Source organism: Achroia grisella, unplaced genomic scaffold (genome assembly GCF_030625045.1).
Source record: "Achroia grisella isolate CSIRO2021 unplaced genomic scaffold, CSIRO_AGI_Agris_v1 utg660, whole genome shotgun sequence".
Classification (NCBI taxonomy): Eukaryota; Metazoa; Arthropoda; class Insecta; order Lepidoptera; family Pyralidae; genus Achroia; species Achroia grisella.
This window is the reverse complement of record NW_026712984.1, coordinates 6,053,360-6,070,753: the sequence shown is the minus strand read 5'-3', so window position 1 is coordinate 6,070,753 and position 17,394 is coordinate 6,053,360. Positions and strand designations below refer to the sequence as shown.

The 17,394-nt window shown below is 34.9% G+C and overlaps 1 protein-coding gene across 1 annotated transcript in view; it reads left to right on the top strand.

The window, feature by feature from the left end:
- LOC131849718 (KH domain-containing, RNA-binding, signal transduction-associated protein 2) overlaps nt 1–17,394 on the top strand; it is a 125,155-nt gene that overhangs the window by 85,512 nt on the left and 22,249 nt on the right. The window contains exons 4-5 of the mRNA XM_059199833.1: nt 10,664–10,780; nt 11,229–11,375. Coding sequence (XP_059055816.1) covers nt 10,664–10,780; nt 11,229–11,375 — 264 coding nt within the window. The remainder of the gene's footprint in view (nt 1–10,663; nt 10,781–11,228; nt 11,376–17,394) is intronic.

The following is a 17,394-nucleotide window of genomic DNA, read 5'->3' as shown; positions in this document are numbered from 1 at the left end:
TTGTACTATGGATGTACTTCGAAAACGACAGACCAGACAGCAACGGTTACTTTACTCTGTTTTTTTCCATTCTCTTTGATTCCTCTTCCCCTGAATACATGAAATGTAGATTACTAATAATATAGAAAAGAACTAATAATCAATAGTAATTGATTTCTACTTAGTATAATCTTGTTTTGTAGACGAGTTTTACTACTCGCGCAGTTAATTTAGAATTAGTAGGTGATTTGTCAACAGATGCGTATTTATTAGCTCTCAAACGGTTTATTTCTCGCCGTGGTAAACCGTCTGATACGTTTTCAGACAACGGCAGAAAGTTTGTAGGACTCATGAATGAATTTCAAACATTTCTCTCTAATTGTTCACAAGATATTACTAATTAGGCTATTAGTCAAAAAATTAAATTCCATTTCATACCTTCTTATTCTCCTCATTGGGGTGGTCTGTGGGAAAGTGGTGTACGCTAATGCAAGAATGTATTGCGACGCGTAGTCGGTAACTTGCATTTAACATATGAAGAGTTCAATACGGTATTAACACAGGTCGAAGCTGTTTTGAACTGCCGTCCATTTAGTCCTATGTCCACAGATCCACTGACATGATCCCTTAAGCCCAGCTCATTTCTTGGTCGGTCGTCCGCTGACTGCGCCGCCGTCGCCGTTTCTAAAACTGGTCTGGTGTAGCTAAGAGTACTCTATCCGTACATTCAAATGCACGAACCACCAATCTCGAATTTAACCCCTTCTTTAATTTGGGGAAAATCCTCATGGAGACTCCCGCTCCGGAGGAGGCTGACGGGTACTGCCTCTTACCAGATAAAAACCCCAAGGTGTTCCTTCTCTTAACCTTTGTCTATTCACTACGGTAACCTTTTACCATCAGATGAGCCCTATGCTTGTTTGATATCTATATAAAATAACAAACAAATTACGAGAATACGCGAGCAATGTTCCGCAACGCGAATTTAGCCCTAGTTTTCAGAAATTGTATAATTTCCAGCGCAATTTTCTTCACGTTTCATTCCGTAAAAATATACAAAGTATTAGAAGATCAAATAGAAAATGATGAAAGAAATCGGTTACATCGTACTCAAGTTTGCGTGATTATGAGAAATAGGAATTCTTTTTTATAGATTTAGAGCAGTGATTCCCAAAGTGGTCTATGTCGACCCCCAGGGGTCTATGACAAACTACAAGGGGTCTACGACAGCGGTCATCTTGTTGTTTTTAACACTAAACTTTACTATAGAAATTTACAAAAAATCAATACCAGGTAAGAATGGTGGGTCTACCCAAAACCGAAAAATATGGCAAGGGGGCACAAATAAGTTTGGGAACCTCTGATTTAGATTAACCACTTGTTCGCGCGACTTCATCTGCAGTTTATTTTTTGACATAAAGAATAGTCTATGCTCGTTATTATATGTAATAACTTATATATTCATGTCTAATTTCATTAATATCTGTTCAGCCGTTTAGACGCAAAAAGATACATGCAAGTATGATAATATCTCTGAATAATTCACACAACGCTATCTAGTCCCAAGCTAATGTAGAGGTTTTGTTATGGGTACTAGACCACTTACATAAATACTTTTTTTTTAAATACGTACATAATATACATAGAAAACACCCAGACTGATACAAACAATTATACTCATGAATACAAATGTTTGTACCGTGGGGGAAATCGAACCCCGCGATCATCGGAAGATAAACGGCGTGCCAAATCGCTAGACTACCGACGATATATATATGTATATATATATATGCCAACACTAGTACTACTGCTAATAAGAATGAGTGCGTAGTGATTTCTATGTTGATTATCGCATGCCTCTAACTTGTTACTGTGTATTTATTTATTTAAAACTAGCCGCCCCGCACAACTTCGTCTGCATCACACTCACCTAACATTTCTCATTATATTCCGCCCAATTTACATAATATCTTTTTAAATTATAGCCTGTGTCTTATTCTTATGTATAAGCTATATAACTGCTAAGTTTCATTAAAATCCGTTCGGTAGTATTTGCATGAAAGAGCAACAAACATCCATCCATACTTACAACATTCGCGTTTAGAATATTATTAAGATAAGATAACATTTATTCAAAAGAGCAACACACAAGTTTCTTATTCATTCATCTTGTGATGAGTCGGCGTTGAATAAAAAATATATGACCATTCAAAAGAGCTTATATTAAGTTTATTTGAAAAAAAATTCGTTCAATTTCTACATTCGTTCATTTTTCTGGTTTATATGTGTAATATTTGATTATGTATAATTATTTGATGTATACTATATTATTATGTTATATTATTGTGTATTCGTATGTATGTATATATATGTAAATTTGTGTATGTACTATATTTTATTTTGTTTACATAAGTGTATACAATTTTTATGTTTCCACTAATGCGCCACCTACTCTATTTTTTTTTTTTGTAAATACTCTCTTTCCAAAGGTTGTCTGTACGAGATTGCATTAGCGATAAGACCGCCTTTTGTACTTAGTTTTTTTTTTTGTTTTTAATTCGTTCATGTCCTTTATATGTTGGTGCAATAAAGTGTTATAATAATAATAATTCTGTACATTTTTGTATATATAATATTAATCTGGATTATAATTGCACTTACATAAAATCACCAAATACTGACAAAGCATTTAATTAATCCACTCTTGAATATACTCGCGTACCTATTATAAATATAGTGACCTGTTCCTGACAATTAACAGGCCACTTACGCCGTCACGCAGCACGTAGTAGTACAAGTCACGTGCTCCCAGAGTTCGTGTCACGCTTATTTTTGTCACGGTTTAACGTTGTCACGCAATATTTTTAAATTCAGGAACTTGCAGTTTAATTAATTTTAACTCCCACTCCAATCGATCCCCCGTCCAATTCAAACGAGGATCGAAATTACGACGGCCTGAGCCGAGGTTCGAACCACTACCGGTGCTCTCAGACTGAAGTCGTATACGTCAAGCGCGAGTTGGCTTTCAACCGCTTCATAAGTCCTTCCGCGGGTTTGAAGTGTTATCGGCACTCGCCCCTTATCGTCCGGTGAAGCTGTAAAGGCCAGCTGCGGCCAACAGCATTAGAATAATGAAAAAAATCAAAGGATCGCGGGTTTAATTCCTAGATAGAGTTCTTCGTCGTGGTACAAAAGAAGAGGCACACAAAGAGGGTAAATTATGGCACTGCACTCATTGGGTCCAACTTCCTAGTGCGTGCTGTCCCGTCTGCATTACGCCACTAATGAGCCGGACGTTGTCGATTATATATGAACAAAAAGTAACCTGACATTGATGGTGAAGCTGGAGTCGAGTCAGAAAGCGTGTTTCAAGGCGTTTGTAGCTCGAGTCCCCACCAATATGCATGAAGGTGGGCAACCTTCATGAAGGAATACTACTGGCCGAAGGGTGTGGTGTATCGGCGCTACCGTGGCAGATTGCCGTCGTCAGTGCCGTGACCACACAGACAATATCAATATATTACTTTTAAAATATTATTTCATATGTATGTTAGTCTATAAGGTATTTATAATATGGGCCTAGTTGCCTGAAATCTATACATATAAATAAAATTGGAGTGTCTCTTTGTAATATTGAAGTAACCGTTTTTTACTACATGCCTATGAGTATACGTGTAAATACGGTACATACACCATAATAACATTTTTTACAATTTATATTTGTCTGCATGTTCCGGCTAATCTCTGAAATGGCTGGCCCGATTTTGACGGGACTTTTATTGGCAAGTTGTCGATGTAATAAGGGGTAACTTAGGCTCCTTTTATTTTAGAAAAATAAAGTTGAATTCCACGCAGACGAAGTCGCGGGTACAGCTATAAATAAATAATAATAATAAAGTGCATTAGACATAGATCAGTACTATACTCAAAATAAATAGGTTTCTATCTAAACTATGATAGTTTATCTTATATCTTGGGACACAGCACTTACAGTACTTACTATCCGAGCGGCGGCCATGTTTGCTTATCTCTCAACCATCGTACCGGTTATCGTGGAACACATGGCTCCTCTATATTCTACGTGACTTAATACAGACTAAATCAGTATTTGTATTTATTTAATGACGACCTCGGTGGTCTAGCGGTCTAGCACACCGCTTTACGACCGATGGTTGCGGGTTCGATTCCTCGCACGCACAAACATTTGTATTCATGAGTATGATTGTTTGTATCTGGGTGTTTTCTATGTATAATATGTATGTATTTACAAAAAAAATATCTATGTATATGTATCAGTTGTCTAGTACCCATAACATAAGCTTTAGCTAGCTTAACTTTAAACACACCCAAATATTTAGTATTTAATGATTATAACCTGCATGTATAGATTAGTTGTGAAAGGTGTAGAGCAGTGAATCTCAAAGTGGTCAATGACCCCCAAGGGTATGTAAGAATAATCTTATAATATATGTAATGTCTTTAACATTACATAAAAATTTACCCATGAAGTAAAAAAATATTTTATGTTACATATCTGGTAAATACTTAAAATTTTATTTTGAGTAGTTGTAATTTAAATTCAATTACAAACAAAACATCTGTTTACAAACTTAACATCTGTTTATACTTTAAGACTTTAACACTAAACTTCACTACAATTAGTTAAATTTACAAAAAAATAAATGTTAAGTAAGTAGGGACTGTACCCAAACCGAACAACATGGCATGGTATAGAAAAAAACCAGGTCTAGAATTTTCTTAGCTGTAAAACATTTCACTAAAGAGAGTAGAAATCTGAAATTAATAAAGTATTGTAAATTTCATACTACACTTTAACTAGTGACTGCACAATTTTATGTAGGTTTTAATAATCACTAGTTAACCCGCGCAATATACTCTGTGAAATCTCTCTCTTCATATAAGAGAGGGTTAAAAGTGAGGTTCACTCAAAAGAAATAAATTTTCCCCATTTTTTCAACATTATTCATTAATGCTACGCTCCTATTACTCGTATCCTATATAATATGTAGTCTTCCTCAATAAATGGGCTATCCACCAACAAAAGATTTTTTCAGTTCGAACCAATAGTTCCTGAGATTAGCGCTTTCAACCGCTGAAAGAAATTCTTCAGGTTTTTAATATTAGTATAGATTTTTGATAGTAACTTTAATTTTCGAATTTAAAAATAAATATATTGATATATAAAAATATTATTTTGAAATGACTGAAACCTCTTGAGTATGAAAATTATGAAATACTAGTGTCCCCGTATTAATATCTCTCGCTCTCACACACTGTGTGTGACACACTGCAAGTAAATGATGATATTTGATTGTCTTTTTGTAATTTGTAATTCCAATAATTGTAAATTGTAAGAGGAGGGAACTGGTACCTTTCTACTTAGTTTAGGTACCAGGGAACAATTTGAATTGTAAATATTGGATACAAAATAAAAAATATCATCGGTAAATTTGAAATTAGAACGCGTCGAGTTTTTAATTTAAATTTTCATCAAATTAAATTATAACCAGCCAGTATCTAAACTTTTTTGTACATAACGAAGGTTATGTACAAAAAAGGAAAGTTTTATGAAAGAAAAGTACATATAATATAGCCGAGAAGTAAAATAACAGAAATGGCGCAAGATCAGAACAGCCAAGCTTTTGCTGCTTTTGATACTGCTCTTGAAACTAAATATAAAAGTGCATGAAATCATACAGGCAAGGCAACAGCACTTACCTTTTCCAATAACAGTCATATTTGATAAACTCTTGATCCACGGGCGTACTACCGTTGCGTGCGGGTTCTTTCAATCTATATACATATATGGATAGCCTGTGGTGATAGATACCCGATAGGCGGGGGTTCGATTCCTCAGACGGTGCAAATGTTTGTTGTAATAAGCATGTTTGTTTGTACTGGTTTGGGTATTTTCTATGTATATATGTTTATTTCCAAAAATAATGTATGAGTTGTCTAATGTTGTCTAGGGTATTATTATTTCTATTATATTTATTTGTCGTAATCTAGTATAATATAATCTAATAAACATATTTAATGAAAATTAGTCTCACAAACTTTACGTTTAGACGTTGTGCCATATGTTTTGCTATATGTATATTGGTTACAAGAAATCAGTTTTGATATAAAATATGACTAAACACTAGTACAGCTAAACCTTGTCCATTAAATTACAAATCATAGTCACAATTTTATACACGTTGTCAAAAACCTTGGCCCGGGTCCCCACCAACATACTGACCACCTTCATGAAAGAGGACTACTGGCCGAAAAGGATGGTGTACCGGCGCTGCTGTCACAGATTGCAGGCGTCAGTGGCAATTTATAAATATAACAAAGACAAGATGTAAAATGTCATCAAAATCCGTTCAGTATTTTTTTGCTTGAGAAAGGAGTAAAACACATTCATCCAAAACCACTCTAAAAATTTCTCGTTTATATTATAAGTAAAATTATTTCAAATGTTAGTTTATAAGATATTTATAATAAGCACCATTAGTGGCCTGAACTAAATAATGATTTTCTTATTCATTGAAATTAAAAACTAACAAAATCACCTGTAACTACTAGTTAGCTTACATAGAAACTCCGTTTTAAAGCTGTAGGACAGTTCAGTTGATCTTCAAACGATTAACATGTTTAAGCTGAATTCAACCGCATTTCACAGTGACAGATGTGGCTTTAAGGAATCGCTTCTTCGCATTCTGTGTAGACATTCCGTGTCACTGTTGCAGACACGATACTTTTAATACACGATACAAACAATCGTACGCATGGATACAAATATATATGCCGTGCGAGAAATCGAACCTGCGACCATCGGAAGTAAGGCAATGTGCTAAACCGCTAGACTACCGAGGCCGTCAATGGAATTAGACTATTTTGTTTAATTTCACTACATTAGCATGTGTGAGATGACAAATATTTAGTGCGGAAACTTAACTAACATTACTACCATCACTAAGGGTGACCAAATTCCGACCGTTATTGAGTCTACACCTATATTGCGAGTGTTTCGCCCCCTGAACGAGGCATCACCATTGAATAAAGTTCGGATATATCTTGGAAGCCTAATGTTGACTATTCGGTGACCAAACTGCGACACATGTGATCTTACACATACTAATTGTAGCGGGATTCAACAAAATAATATAAATTCTTCAAGTATTGAAAAGCACTTCGATAAAATAACGATTAGCGATTCAGTTGCTTTATGAAAGCTACGGTCACTGTGAAAATATCTGAATAGATTTTGTATGAAGTTGTCTGCGTGGATAGGATACCCACCTATTTCTGCCGTCGAGCAGCCTGTATTGTGAGCTGTGTTCGAATTAAAATGGTTGAAATGGGGTAGTAAAATTACAGGGTAAGTACGCAACGCAACACACGCCAGCATAACTAATGTTTGTTGCATCTGTGATCATTTAAAAAAGTTAGTTTTTTTATTTTTTCAAGAGTTTTGGGTTATTGTCAGGTGTAGCACTGCGACCTACATAGATTATTGTGCTCGCCCTTTTTTTTTTAAAGTTATAGTTAAGTTACTTAAGTACTACCTAGGCCCGTCAGGGAGAATAATGAAGGATATTCTTAGGAGCGATGGTTTTTATCTCCTTATGGTATAGTATTGGTATACATATGAATGTGGATGGTTATAAGGGCAGAGGAAGGCTGAATAAGAGATGGATGGACTGGGCGAAAGATGATATGGTAAGAAAGGAAGTAAATAACGCGATGACTGCGAACAGGGATGAATGGAATAGAAAGACATATTGCGCCGACCACAAATAAATGGCATAAGGAAGAAGCAGATGATGGTATAGTGTATACTTTCCAAAGAAGACATTTCGCTTATGCATGAGAGGGCTACAACAACATAAGATGTGTAGTGGCGTTTCCTCTTCTGCTTGGCAGAATCTGCAGATTGTTCTTAAGCTGAGAGCTAATTTTGTCAATGTGTTTATTCAATTTGCAGTCTCCAGTGAGGGTCCTAGTCATGAAGAGCAATAATTACCACCTTCCATCTAGTGGACAGTCAGCTTGTTTCATTAAAAGTAAACAAAATCCCAAGTAGCTAGGCCAAAAAGCAAGTAACGAACGTGAAGATTTTAATATCGTATCGATTCAGAAATACGAATCGATACGATATTAAAATCTTCAAGAAAAGATTAAATTTCTTCTTAAAAGGTCTGCAACTTGCAATACCCCTGGTGTTGCGGGTGCTCATAGGCGGCTCAAGCGAGCTTACGGCTCACTATCAGGTGAGCCGTAAGCTCGCTTGTCCTCTATAAAAGTTGCCCGTCTACTCATGGTCTTAATCGGTAATCAATACTCAGACAGAGATAGATAAATATCGGGCAAAAAAGTAAATTGCCGAGGGGAGATGGGATAATATTTTCTGATAAAAAAAAACAGAGGGAGACGTACCATCAATAAATGTTAGTTTTAATTGCCTTTATCCCTGATTTGGGTGGGGTCGTGATGAAATTGATGGATGACAATAATTGGTTTTTATTGTTTTTAGCTTCAGTAAACTAACTCGTGTTATTGTAAGATAAAACTAGCAGATGATATTGTAGTAATACAAGAAAACATAACCAGATCGAACTAAACTTTTATATCCATATACCATAAAATACAATTTAAACTGGAATTATCTATACATATAAATAAAATTGGTGTGTCTGTTTGTAATATTGAAATAATCATTTTTTACTACATACATATGAATATAAATACGGTACATACACCAAAATATCATTTTTTACTATTTTGTCTGTCTTACTGTTTGTTCCGGCTAATCTCTGAAATGGCTGGACCGATTTTGATTTGGACTTTTTTGGCAGATAGCTGATGTAATAAGGAGTAACTTAGACTACTTTTATTTTAGAAAAATAAAGTTAAATTCCACGCTGACGAAGTCGCGGATACAGCTAGTATAATATAAAATTAAAGAAATATCTATACACAGTAACTATTACTGTTATTGTTAGTAATGTGGACTAGTGAACCCCATTGCTAGCAATATAGCAAGTCAGGTTGACCTCCACGCGGTTCCCCCGTGTACGCGCGTGTATACATTAATGAATATTTATTTTATGTGTAAGTTATGTATAAGCAAATAAATAAATTATTATTATTATTATATATTTATTTATATTATTATTTATGTTTATTCATTCCATCTTGCGCCATCCTCCACCAGATCTGGAAAAGATCGCTTAAACGATAAATAAATAACCTTACCCCAGGCGTGCACAATTATCATCGAAAAAACTAAATATTGTTACTAAGCCAGCTCGGACTAGGGCAATCGAGACTCGATTCTATAAGGCTTTATAAATATTAAATTCCATTCTCATATTAAATCAATACGACCTTACCTTTCCAATATTATATGTTCATGATATTTGTATGTTATCGGCGTTTTTATATATCGTATTACATGTTAAATCTCATTCGGATAGCGAAACCCTTCGCATTTCAGTATTACAAGATTAAATGGCCAATACTTACCAGGATTACGTTAGTAATAACATTACTTCTATCTGTATACTAAAGGAAATGAAATGAAATTTGAAATGAAATAAAAAATTTTAATCGATTGATTGATTGACGTTAAACACATTAAATGTCTAATGTATATAACTTCAATCAATCAATCAATAATCTCAGGACAATTCACACAGCACCATCTAGACCCAAATTAAGCTAGCTAAAGCTTGTGTTATGGGCACTAGATGACTGATACAAATACATAGATATTTTTTTTCGTAAATACATACATAATATACATAGAAAACACCCAGACCGATACAAACAATAGTACTCATGAACACAAATGTTTGTGCCGTGCGAGGAATCGAACCCGCGACAATCGGCCGTAAAGCGATGTACCAGACCGCTAGACCACACTTAGATTGTGAAATGAACTTCCTACCGAGGTTATCTCACGACGGTATATTAAGGTTTCTTAAGAGTCGGCAACGCGTTTAAACGTCCATAGGCTACGGTAACCATTTACAATCGAACCCGCGACAATAGGGCGTAAAGCGGTGTGCTAAACCGGTAAACCACCGAGGTCATGGAATCAATATCAGAAACTTACAACCTTTACCTTTTTACAATATTGTAAGTGGTAATTATATATTAATAGATGTAATGAAAGTTGGACTCCACTCTCCGCAATCAGCCTCTCATATGGACCGATGTGCGTGTAGAGCCAGACTACTACAGTAGCCAGCCAAGCTCCTCCCAAAAGCGCAGAAGACTCCTGGTGTCTTCACAGGCTTCACGGAGCGACCTCACCTTCCGAGGATTCGTTTTCGTTGTGTGACCACTGCTATGCACTCCAGGATTACGTGAGCAACCGTTTCTTCGGCTTCAAAGCAGCCCCGACAAAGGAGACTGTCAGTAGCGCCTATTGTGTACCAGTGTTTGTTTGGGACAGTGGCCCGTTATTGTCCCTATCATTGAGGACATGCCTATGTAGATTCAGTAGGCATTTTATATTAATATATATTTATATATGACGACCTCGGTGATCTAGTGGTTTAATACACCATCTTTTCACCAGGCTACTTTTATTTTAGAAGTATAAAGTTTTATTCCACGCGGAACAAGTAGGTAGTACATATAATATTATACGTGAAACTTTTTTTTTCAGTTCAACTTTGTGGGCAAGCTGTTAGGCCCCAAGGGGAACTCTTTGAAACGGCTGCAGGAAGACACGATGTGCAAGATGGCAGTCCTCGGCCGCGGTTCCATGAAGGATCGTCAGAAGGTTAGTTTCATATCATAAGAGTCTGTAATAGACCTACATTAATAACGATATTTTGATTTGAATTGTTATATATTTATCCTTTATTGCACTATCTAAAATAATATATAATTGGCGAGTTTAATGCCATATGGCATTCTCTACCAGCTAAGCATTGGGTAAAAACAGAAAGCGGTTGAATATGATATAAAATAATAATGATTGGTAAAGATATACTATTTGTATTTACCTAACTTAGGTAAATGTGTCAATAGTAATATGCTTACATAACAATGATATATACGTACTTACATATTATGTAGTATATATATATATATATATATATAATATGCAAGCAGTGAGCACTCATTCTGTTGCTTCAGCATATAATTATAAAGTTTTCTTTTGAATGTTGCTTTATATTATGTTCTACACGTCTACATACATATTATATACTGTTTTTTTATTTCAGGAAGAAGAGCTCCGTGTGTCAGGAGACCCCAAGTTCGCTCACTTGTCTGATGAACTCCATGTAGAAATAAGTGCTTTTGCCACTCCAGCCGAGGCGCATGCGAGAATCGCGTATGCCCTCGCTGAACTTAGAAGATTTCTAGTACCGGTGAGTCATTTTTATATATTACAAGCTACTCGCCCCGTCTTCACACGGGTGTACATGTATTATATGTATAAACTTTCCTCTAGAATCACTTTATTAAAAAAACCGCGTCAAAATCCATTGCGTAGCTTTAAAGATTTAAGCATACATAGGGACGGGACAGCGACAGCGACTTTATTTTATTAGTATAAAATAAAGTCGCTGTCGCTGTCCCGTTATATTATCATTATTTTTTTTATTAACATTATCATTATATAGTTATAATGATAATAACTAGCTGTGTCCGCAACTTTGTCCACGTGGAACCGTGACCTAATAAAGAAAAAATATTAAATAATCTAAGCCAAAAAAATACAAAAGAAAAAAGTTTCATCGTTCTTAAAAATTGTTAACTTCTTTCTATACAAACTTTCAATATCCTTAAAGGTATTTTTTTTACAAACTTTAAATGTCATGTTTATATATATTTAATCAACAGCTTAAAAAATAAATGTCAAGTTTCTAGCGTTAAAAATGACGATACTTCCATATAACCTTTCATCTCCCCTTTCAACCCCTTACAACCCTTTTTTCTCATTAAAAAGTAACTATAATAAAATCGACACAAATAGAATATCTAAATATATATACCAACATAATAGTGTTACACAGATAAATTCGTCTTCTTAAACAAAGATTCCACGATGGTGGTAATCCAGTATACGGCCTATCTTAGCTTAATCCATATCGGCCTATCTTAGCTTATCCACGTGGAGATCAAACTGATATAGCATATAGCTAGCAATGGAATTATTATTAGTCCTCATTAGTAAGAATCTTGCTCATTCTTCTTGCGATGAGTCTGCATTCCTAATGAGTGGTAGAATTAAAAATATGACTATTCAAAAGTGCTTGTATTGAGTTTATTTGAATAAAGATTACTTATATTTCTATTTATTTCTAATTTTCTTCTCTAAAACAATAATATTTAACGTATCAAATACAGAAATCTTATATATAAAATTTTCGTGTCACTATGTTAGTTACCATACTCCCCCGTAACGTCCGATTGCCTGACGATTTTTATATGCATATTGAGTAGGTCTGAGAATCTGCTACTATTAATTTTTCATACCCCTAAGTAATAATGGTTATCCACCTCTAACATTTTACTTTTTTTATACGGATAATATATTACTATTTATTTTTTTACAATGTCGCAATAAAAATACATACAACCCAAATATTCACCCTTCAATCAGCAACCCCTATTTTTAATAGCGATATTAATTTATATATCAAAACAATGTTTGCGGAGTCAGCTAGTATTTTATAAATAACTTCAGTAGTTCAGTCTATTGGGTAGAGTCATATACAGTTTCACACTCTCTTTGCTATAAATATAAGTCGGACCTATGATATATTGTCGACATAAGTCTGTCTAAGCAATATATAATTACTCAAGCAATCTGATAACAACGTACCTAAATTATAGTGCAAAAACTATTAACAAACGAACCTCAAAATTGTACTCTATTTTAACGTGCTTTAAGCTTAAATTCGCGTAACCAGGTTGGAATATTTCCACTATTAATGTAATATCTGTGCCAAAACCCACCGTTGCAGCTGTTGCTGCCTATTCCTTATTAGCTAAGCGTGAAGATAAAAAGATACTATGCCGTTCAGGTGCAAATTTAACCGACTTCAAACAAGTTTTTTTATGTAATTAGTATTTTTCTTTTGTTGTACAGATTTGAACTTACAAACTTTTAGGTTTATGTTACAGTCGTAAACCACGATGATCTCATTGAAATAAAATGAAGATACAGACTAATTTCTATATATACATGCGCATACAAAATACAATGACTCCGGTGATCTAGCGGTTTAGCTCACCGCCTTATTACACCGCTGGTCGCGGGTTCAATTCCTAGGAGCGTACAAAAATTTGAATTAATGAGTATGATCGTTTGTATTTATCTGGGTGTTTTCTATGTATATGATATACTAGATGTGCTCGCGACTTCGTTCGTGTGGTTGTCAAAAATACTATCAAAGATTATTTAAAGAGGAATAATTCTTTCATACATATTTTTGAGTAACTTGAACCCTTTACGCAGTGCACGCAATAGAAGCCTCAAATATGAATAATTTTCCCTGTTTTGCAACATTTTTCACTGATGCTTCTCTTCTATTGGTCGTAGCGTAATCTTATATAGCGCCTAATCCACACTTATATAGAAACCAATATACTAAAAATAATTACTAAAAAGGACCCGCTTTGATACAACGTCGACAAATAGACTATCCAAAATCAACAAAAACATTTTTTTAATTCGAACCAGTAGTTCCTGAGATTAGTGCGTTCAAACAAACAAACTCTTCAGCTTTATAATATTAGTATAAATGTATTTACAAAAAAAAATCTTAGGTAAGTCTATCAGTAACTTAGTATCCACAAGCTCTTCTTAACTTTGAACTAGATGGCACATGTGAATTGTCGTGAGTTATTATAGTTACAACCAAAAATATTAGTCACTCGGAAAAAAACAACAAATATTATGAACGCTATAAAAACATAGGTATTTTCTACAAAAGACCAATGAATCTCGCAATATAATTAGATGAACAGCACTATAATGTAAAATTCTATTAAAAACCGATGAAAATCTATGGAACTATCATAAAACTGCCACCTGACATCCTCGTAAAAGCTTGATGTTGCTTTAGGCAATCGATCTCCTAGACTATAAAGTTAACGTCTGCTAAACCAATTTAAACTTTACTGCCGATGTGTTTATGACTGAATTTCCTAAGAACACTTTTAAGGATCACAAAGATGCGAAGACAAGAAACATGGAGTCAAGGAATTTAGATTATAATATCAGATATTTATAGCTCGTAACAGAAGTTGCATCTGAACAATTTCGTTATAAATTACTCTTAATAAAATATTATAAACTATAGCTGACTCTTGCAAGTTCGTCTGCGTCACATAAGAGAGAGGGAGAAGGAATAAATTCTCTCAATTTTTCTGCAACATCTTTCATTAATGCTTCGCTGTTATTACTCGTAGTTTTAATGTTATAAAGTCTTCCTAGATAGTAGTTTTTTTTTAATAAATGATAATAGGACGGTGTACCCGCCTGCGCTAACGGTTTACTCTGGCTTGGCACCAGTGGAGAATGATATGATGTATATGCGGTCAGCCAGTTAGCCATTGCGGCAAATTCTCCAAGAATTTATCAGGATAGTTTCCAGGGGGAACAGAGTGGAAGTTAACCGGACATGGTACATTGCTAGCTATAGGATCATTAGTCCACTTACTAACAATAACAGTAATAATTACTATGTATAGATATTTCTTTAATTTTATATTATACTAGCTGTATCCGCGACTTCGTCAGCGTGGAATTTAACTTTATTTTACTAAATTAAAAGAATTTTTCTAAAATAAAAGTAGTTTAAGTTACTCCTTATTACATCAGCTACCTACCAAAAAAGTCCAAATCAAAATCGGTAATGGATCGGTGGACTGTATGGGTGTCTTGATGAAAATACGTAGTTTGCACAATCCTATACGAAAGACAATAATAGAATAATACTTATTATTTTCTTTAGATTATCGCGAGATTACCACGGTCCAAATAAACTATTGTTTTCAACAATGATAGCAATCCAGCATACGGCTCAGAAACCACCGTAGCCTTTCTAAAATTTTTATGGCAAGCTTTCTTATATTCTTACTAGCTCAGTTTCACTCGCGTAAAATTTACAGCCTATGTGTTATTCTGATGTATAAGCTATATTACTGTAAAATTTCATCAAAATACGCTCAGTAGTTTTTGCGTGAAAGAGTAACAAACATCCATACTCACAAACTATCGCGTGTGTGATATTATTAAGATTAAGATTATTTTTAGGGCGTGGGGCCCACGTTGGGAAACACTGTTCTAGAGTAACACTTCACCCTTCTAATATCCGTGTAGATATAGCCTTTGACTCGGTGGTCTACCGGTTTAGCACACCGCCTTACTTCCAACGGTCGCTGGTTCGATTCCTCGCACGACACAAACATTTTTATTCATGAGTATGATTATTTGTATCAGTTTGGGCGTTTTCTTTGCATAATATTATGTATGTATTTACGAAAAAAAATATCTATGTACTTGTATCAGTTATCTAGTACCTATAACACAAGCTTTAGCTAACTTGAGACTGTGTTAATTGTCCTAAGATTATTATTACTATTTATTATTTTATTACCTTCACTATTATTACAATTAATACACTTAGATTGTGGAATGAACTACCTGCCGAGATTATCTCACGAGACTACAGCATGGGGTTTTTTAAGAATGGTGTATTAAGGTTTTTAAGGGTTTAGACCTATATACAGACGCTAAAGTCTAAAGCTTCCATAGGCTACGGTAAACATTTACCATCAGATGAGCCGTATGCTTGTTTGCCACCGTAGTAGTAAAAAAAACTATTGTTATTCTAAATGGGGTAAATTTACGTACTTACCATTCCAGACCAAATATAAAACCTAAAGAAATATTGTCACATGCTAATATTTGACAATATTTCTAGACTTTTATGCTCTTAAGGACCTCTTTCACTTGACCAATAAATAAGGCTAGAATAACTGTAAATTAATACGGCTAGCAACGGCTATATTGTAGGGTAAAATAAATAAATAACTTACCAATCCTTAGCTATATAATTCTTATTTGACACAGCAATAGAAAAAACAATACAGAAAATATACAATGCCAAAAACTTAAGACTCTCTCATTCTTTGTTTCATAATAATTAAAACTTTAAACTAAATTTTCACCTAAAGAATAATAATAATAATCTCAGGATAATTCCCACAGCGCCATCTAGTCCCAAGTTAAGCTATCTAAAGCTCGTGTTACAGGTACTAGATAACTGATACAAATACATAGATATTTTTTTCCTAAATATATACACAATATACATAGAAATCACCCAGACCGATACAAACAATCATACTCATGAATACAAATGTTTGTGCCGTGCGAGGAATCGAACCCACGACCATCGGACGTAAAGCGGTGTGCTAGACTGCTAGGCCACCGAGGTCGTCAATGTAACTGGATGTCCTTCATACAGGTCATTATAATGAACTATTAAGGACAGAGACAGAATGTCATGTTGAGACTTATGTAAGTAACATGTTTATGTAATTTTTAGAGTATTAGAAGTACAGTTTAACTTTTTCTGCTTAAATAAAATTAATTGTGACACAATTTCAAAGAAAACACAATCGCAGTACTCCCTTCGCAACCACGTGCGTACTGAAGCTGCAAGTCGTGTAACAGGTGGAAAACAAAATTCAAACTAAAAAACTGTTTCCAAAACAAGGCACTAGACTTTTTTTTATACTACTATGGTGGCAAACAGGCATACGGCCCATCTGATGGTAAATGGTTATCGTAGCCTATGGACGCCTGAAACACCACGGGTGTCACGTGCGCATTGTCGACCCTTAAAAAACCTTAATATACCCTACTTGAAGAACCCATGCTGTAGTCTCGTGAGAAAACCTCGGCAGGAAGTTCAACAACCTAAGTGTACGCGGGAGGAAGCTCTTCTGAAACCGCGCTGTTCGAGACCACTTCTGTTCCAGCGTGTGGGAATGAATTCCCTGTCGATGTCGACGATGTCGGCTTATTCTTGTACGCCGGTAAAGGCACATTTGTGCCGGTATAATGAAGTGTCCAAAAACAACCAGCTACTTACATATAACCGCATTCAGAACCGAGCAGCCAAAATCATTAGTAATCAACGTCTTTGTGACAGACTTGACCCATTGGCTCTACGGCGAGATATTACATCTCTGTGCATTTTCTACCGCATATGTCACGGAAAGTGTTCTAAGGAATTGTTCGGATTAATACTAGAACTAGACTACAATGCGGTTTTCTAGAAAATTTTTGCCACGCACAACCACATTATGGAATTACCTTCCAGCAATGGTATTTCCGAACCGATACGATATTGAAACCTTCAAAAA